Source organism: Myotis brandtii, unplaced genomic scaffold (genome assembly GCF_000412655.1).
Source record: "Myotis brandtii unplaced genomic scaffold, ASM41265v1 scaffold126, whole genome shotgun sequence".
Lineage (NCBI taxonomy): Eukaryota > Metazoa > Chordata > Mammalia > Chiroptera > Vespertilionidae > Myotis > Myotis brandtii.
Genome location: NW_005354425.1, coordinates 829,094 through 835,452, shown reverse-complemented (window position 1 = coordinate 835,452; position 6,359 = coordinate 829,094). Strand labels below are relative to the sequence as shown.

The window sequence follows — 6,359 nt, the reverse complement described above, 5'->3', positions numbered from 1 at the left end:
TTCCTGGGCCTGGAGCTGAAATACAATTGAGGTCTAGACGTTATCTCTAGGGAGGAAAGGTCAGGGGGTCCAAACCGCATGACCAGCGACATGCTGGGGGAGGAAAGGTCACCCTGGGGGCAAGGTCTCACCCTACAATTGCCCATTGCAGAAAGCCCCGGTGACGGTGACCGTCTGCACCTGGCCCATCGTCCTTGCTCTGCTCATGTCTGTCTAACCACTTCCCACAGTGACACCATGGGGAAGATTAGTTAGGGTCTGTCAGACAGCCATGATGTTTGAAGAATGTTTTCCTACTGAAACCTCCAGCTACTTCTGGTGTCCTGGGCCCACCCAGCCCTGGGTCACAGAATGCTCACCCTCCAGGCAAATGAAGTCTTTTATTTTTATTTTATTATTTACTCATTTTGTTAATCCTCACTGGAGGATCCTTTTTTCCATTGGTTTTCAGAGAGAGTGGAAGGGAGGGAGGAGAGAGGGAGAGAGTGAGAGAGAGGGAGAGAGAGAGAGAGAGAGAGAGAGAGAGAGAGAGAAACATAAATGATGAGAGAGAATCATGGATTGGCTGCCTCCTGCACACCCCCCACTGGTGGGCATCCAGTGTACAACCTGGGCATGTGCCCTAACTGAGAATCAGACTGGGACCCTTCAGTCCCCAGGCCGAGGCTGTATCCACTGAGCCAAACTGGCCAGGGCTGTCCCTTACTCTTGATTGGAGCTCAAGCTCATAGTCTTTTGTGATTGGCTAATTCAAAGGAAGGGGTTGACCTTTGCCATTTCAAGATGGTGGCCCCCAGGGGAGCTGCAAGTCACAGGGGCCAAAATGGTGGCTGCCAATTTATGCAGTCCAAAATGGCGGCTGCCTAAACTGTTCTTTGACAGAAAAGATTACTTGTTTATTCTTACAGAACTTGACATACCCTTCTCTTATTAGCCCCACAAATGCCAGCTCCATCATCCCATAATATATGTTTAATGAATATTTGTTGACTTGCAAATATTGTATTAGGAAATCTGGACTAATTTCTTATTCATTAGGGGAGGTGTTCTGTGTCCTTTGGAAGCTTTCTGATCACATGGAAAGCACTTTAAAGAAAGAGACAGGAGCCTTAGCTTTCAATTCTGGCTGTGTCACAAACTCCCCTTGTGACCTGCAGCAAATCACTTGCTTTCTCTCTCTTTTTTAACATTTAATCACCTTTACTTATTTATTTATTTTTTGTTTGTTTGTTTTTGTTACTCCTCACCCAAGGATATTTTTCCATTGATTTTTAGGGAGAGTGGAAAAGAGAGGGAAAGACAGAGAAACATCGATGTGAGAGAAACACATTGATTGGTTGCCTCCTGCACATACCCTGACCAGGGCCAGGGCTGGGTTGGAGCCTGCAATCAAGGTACATGCCCTTGACTGAAATCGAACCCGGGACCCTTTGGTCTGCAAGCCGACACTCTATCCAGTGAGCCACACCAGCTAGGGCCACTTGCCTTCTCTTGCTGTCAGTTCCCTCATTTGTGAAACCAGGATTGATATGTAAAGTTTCTTTTAGCTCTGGGTTTGGGCTGCTCTAGATAGGCAGCCTTTTTCATGTCATTGCTATTAATGTACACAGTGAATTATTTTCCCCCTGTAAGGACTGCCTAATTGATGGCTCACCCCCAGTATATAAAGTGAAAAACACAAGAGAAAATAAATGCTTTGGCCAAGCTTCCATGCCTAGCATGTGTGCATGTGTAGGGTTGGGGGGTGTTGCTCACTCCTCATCCCAGGCCCCTGGCTTTGACTACATTTTTCCATCCCAGAGCTGTTTAGCAGCTCTTCCCAAGCATAGGACTGTCAACCCTTAATTATATGCATGCCCACTCTCTCCTCTGTGAATGACACAGGGCAAAGGTATGACATTCCAGCTGGGATTCCTCTTGTCCCTCTGAACACTCCCATTCACTGCCATGTTCAGTACAGTCTGTTCAAGTATTGTCTTCTGAGAAGGAGATGAAAGACACAAGACACTAGTCCTTGCCCTCATGGAACTTCTAGTCTACCTGAAGTGGGGACGTAAATGTGTGGGGGAAAATGTGCTACCATATGTAAGGGAGAACCTGGGAGTCAAGTGCTGCTTTGATACATCTCCAATACCTGACACATAGAAGATGCTCTACAAATACATAAAAATAGGTGCTAATTGCCATGGTTTTCAAACATTTTAGTTTAATGAAGGGAAAGCCTTTCTTCAGTGAAACAGGTGGATATAAGGTTGCCCTGGTAAGAGGAGCTAGGGTCAAACCCTGCTTGCTCAGGTCTCCTCTGGGCACCAGAGATGATCCTCAGCCCAGTCACTTATTGCAGTCAATTAGAAAGGAGCTGAAGATCAACTTGCTGTTTTTCCTGGTTAACCTTAGGAAAATAAATGGAGGTTTGAAGAACCAGGCCCTCCAAAAGGAATATTTGCCACCTGACAAGGCGTCGTCAATCTCTCCTTTCCCCTCCTTCTAGGACAGTGGTTCTCAACCTGTGGGTCGAAACCCCTTTGGGGGTCGAACGACCCTTTCACAGGGGTCGCCTAAGACCATCGGAAAACACATATATAATTACATATTGTTTTTGTGATTAATCACTATGCTTTAATTATGTTCAATTTGTAACAATGAAAATACATCCTGTATATCAGATATTTACATTACGATTCGTAACAGTAGCAAAATTACAGTTATGAAGTAGCAACGAAAATAATTTTGTGGTTGGGGGTCACCACAACATGAGGCACTGAATTAAAGGGTCACAGCATTAGGAAGGTTGAGAACCACTGTTCTAGGGTGTTCCAATTAGTAAGGGCAGAGGGGAGAAAGTTTTCACTGGGAGACTTGTAAGTTAGTCTACAAATGTATATCAATGTAATGTTTGTTTATTTTAAATAAAGAAGGAAAGAAAACCACAGTGGTAATGTTTTCCAGTATTCAATAGAAAGTCATTCCATGTTGTCTTCCAAGCAGTCCTGATTTGAAAATACAATGTAAAACTCTCATGAAATCTGTTTAGTTAGTAGATGGTGCTTCCTTTTGCACAGCTCACCCTACATCACAGTGGTATCTACATTCCTGACCAAATTCATGGTCAGCCTTAGGCACATGCAGCTGCTGGAGGGGCTATCTGATGAGAGAATCTCTACACATGCTTGTAGGACTGAGACCCACTTCCCAACTTGGCCTTCTCCTTGCCTTTCCACCCCTCATCAGCAAGGGAGGGAAAACATACTTGTTTTCCAAGGATGCATACTTGTGAAGGTGATCCAGGGAGGAAGGTACATCCCAGATATGCATCTGGAAGACAATTTTGGGTAAGCAACATCTCTTTTTAAAAATCTGTTAAATGGATAAAGCTCTTGACTTAAGAGATTTTCATCATTATCCATCTCATGGCCCTTTCGTAAAAATCTCTTTACCTGTACCACAGACTGTCCCTCCATGCAGATGCCAGAAGAGGCAGACATTAGACCGAATGTGTCCCTCCCAAATTCATACGTTTAAAGCTAACCCCTAGTGTGATAATATTTGGAGATGGGACTTTTGGGAGGTGATTAGGTTATGAGGGCTCCCTCACAAATGACATTTGTGTCCTTATAAAAGAGACCTCAGAAAGATCACTTGCCCCTTTCTGCCATGTGAGGTTATATATAAAAAAGAGCCGCTTATGAACCAGGAAACAGGTTCAGACCAGACACTGAATCTGCAAGGGCCATGATCTTGGACTCCCCAGCCTCTAGAAATAAATTTCTGTTTTTCACAATCCATCCAGTCTATGGTATTTTGTTATAGCAGCCCGAGTGGACTAAGACACCTCACTTAACAGCAGGGGAAACTGAAGGGTAAAGGGAGCTCACTTTAGACAGCAAGTCACCAGGAGCCCCAGCTTCTCCCCTACTGCCTGACATAGCCATCTCTTCCACCTCTTGGCCAGTCCTAAGACTTCCTTACCTTCAAAATCTATCTCAAGCCTGACAGCCATCTATTCACCCTGGCCCTTCCAACACTACTGCAGGCTTTGCCCCCTGTCCAAGCCCTGACCACAACATGTAGCCTAGTCTTTTGCACTTAAGTAGCTGAGCTTGAATCATTAAATCTGGTCTTAAGATAGAAGCCACTCAAGGTTAGGGCCGGAGGGAACCTTAGAAATTAGGAGAAACTGAGGCTTTCCTACGGTTCCAAGGTTATGAAAAAAATATGGCTGCGACCCAAGTTTTCCTATGTGTGTTTATGCCTTCCTGGCTACATCCTGAGTTCCTCTATTTATTTTCTTGGTCTCTTTCCCCTTGGCTGCACAGTACCTGCTCTCTGTGACCATGGTGTTGACTCAAGGAGGGATTAACAACTTAAACAACAAAGAGCCCAGATAGAGGCTGTGGTCCGAAGCCCTGAAACATGACTTGATCCCAACTAAGACCTTCGCTGGTATTGGTTCGGGAAGCCCAAATGATGGCTCCCAGAAATTAGGTCACTTGCTCAAGTTTACTTGGCTAAGAAGTGACCGCAGCAGGAGCCAAGTGTAGGTCCTCAGGCCCCAGGGGCAGCGCTATGCCCTGGGCACTGCTTCAGGCACTGTCTAGAGCCCGCAGATCTGGAGGCCCACTGAGCCAGGGGTAAGCCCAGATCCCGCCCCCCTCCTCTGCTCAGCGTGACGTTGGTGGAAGTGTGTTATTCCTTTAGGTCTCTAAGCATTGCCCGCGTATTTGTGCCTGTGGCTCCCGTCTGAAGTGTGGGGGTTGGAAGGAGTCAGTGTGGGCGGTTTACACTGACCTCCTGTATGTAATCCTAACCCGGGTACCGTTGAGGGTCCCTAGCCACCATAAGCCAGCCCTACCGTCTCACGCACAAGCCCCCACTGTGACTCGAGGATGTCTGAACTCAGGGTTCTGGAGTGGTGAAACCGGAGGCAGCTTGGCCGGCCGCTGGAGTACATCAGGATTAGAAGACTTTCTCTGGAGTAGTGCTCTCGGGTCCTTCTCCGCCCGCCGTGCTCCCTCGGCCCCCAGAATACCCACTGACCCCCGCAGGCGGAGTCCTCGTGGCCGCGCCCATCCTGCGGGTGGCCCCCGGCAGTCCAAGTCCTTCTCCAGATTCCGGAGTTGGGGGAGGAAGAGGTGAAGAGCCTGGGCACGCGAGGCGCCAATCCCCCCGGCTCGAGCTGTTAAGCACATCTTCACGCTTCCCCCACAGCTCAGCTCGAGCCACAGAACTTTTACACCACCCGCGTTCCCTGACGCTTCTAGAACTGGATACCAAACACCCTCGGATACCTGTATTCACTACTTTTGTAGGACTTTCCGGAGAAGGCGGACAGGGGGCCGGAACCGGGGTGAGGGTCTTCCCTGAGACCCCCCTAACCCGCTTCTCTTTGCAGGCAGCAGTGGTCAACCCTAGAAGGACGAGACTTGGGCGTCCCACAAGACCTAGCGGACTGTGCTCCTCGAAGTACCGGCCTTCCCTGGGGGTTAGGGAGTGTGAGGAGAGGGCCGCGGGGGGTTGAGGAGGGTGGGGAGAGGGCCGCTAGCGAACGGATCGGTTTGCTGACAGGTTTGAGGGTGGGATAGGGTAGTTTGGAGTGAAGAGCCCGAGAGCAAACACTGTTTCTTTTTCCTCTCCCCCTCATCCGAAAAGGAACCACATTGCCAGGGGGAAATAAGACAGTGTAAACACAAACAACCTCAAAAAGAAGCCAAGAAAAACTAAGCCAAAAAACCCAAGCGCAACACTGTTACAAAACTGTCTGGTTTTGTAACAATTTCCCTGCCGCCGGCCAATGAGCAGCGTGGCGGCGCGTCACGTGGTGACGTTTTATATAACGCTTTGCTGAGACAAGACAGTTATTAGGCGGCGCGAGGCGGCCGGCATGGAGCTCTCTGAGGAGCGGCAGGGACCGGTGTGCCGCCTCGCGACCGCAGTGGCAGCTCCAATTACCTCAAGCCGCCGCTCCCTGCTCTGGGTCCCCGGCCCCTAGACGCCTCTTCCTGAGTTTGTCCTTCTTTAATGGATTCATTTCAGGCTGAACAGATGCCGAGCTTGCCCGCTGAGCTCGCGAGCAACAACTTAGAGCTGGCGGAGCCGGCGGCATCAGTGACCCGTGTAGATTCGGGCCATCCGGAGGCGGCTACAGAAGGTCTCGCACCTCTACCGACGCGGGAGCCGGAGCAGCCTCCTCCGGCCTCGACGACGGAGTGTAAAGTCCTGCTCACACAGGCAGACGCCCTGGCGTCCGGGGGGCGCCTCCGGGAAGCCCTCGAGGTATACCGACAGCTGTCAGAGCGGCAGCAGCTGGTGGCCGAGCAACTGCAGCAGCTGGTGCGCTGCCTGGCTGAGAACATCCCGCC

General features: G+C 49.4%; 1 protein-coding gene across 1 annotated transcript in view; it reads left to right on the top strand.

Moving 5' to 3' along the window:
• Window positions 1–5,862: 5,862 nt before the first annotated feature.
• The window catches only part of LOC106724942 (LON peptidase N-terminal domain and RING finger protein 3-like), a 3,664-nt gene continuing 3,167 nt past the window's right edge, over window positions 5,863–6,359 (top strand). The window contains exon 1 of the mRNA XM_014534193.1: window positions 5,863–6,356. Coding sequence (XP_014389679.1) covers window positions 6,019–6,356 — 338 coding nt within the window. The 5' untranslated portion in view covers window positions 5,863–6,018. The remainder of the gene's footprint in view (window positions 6,357–6,359) is intronic.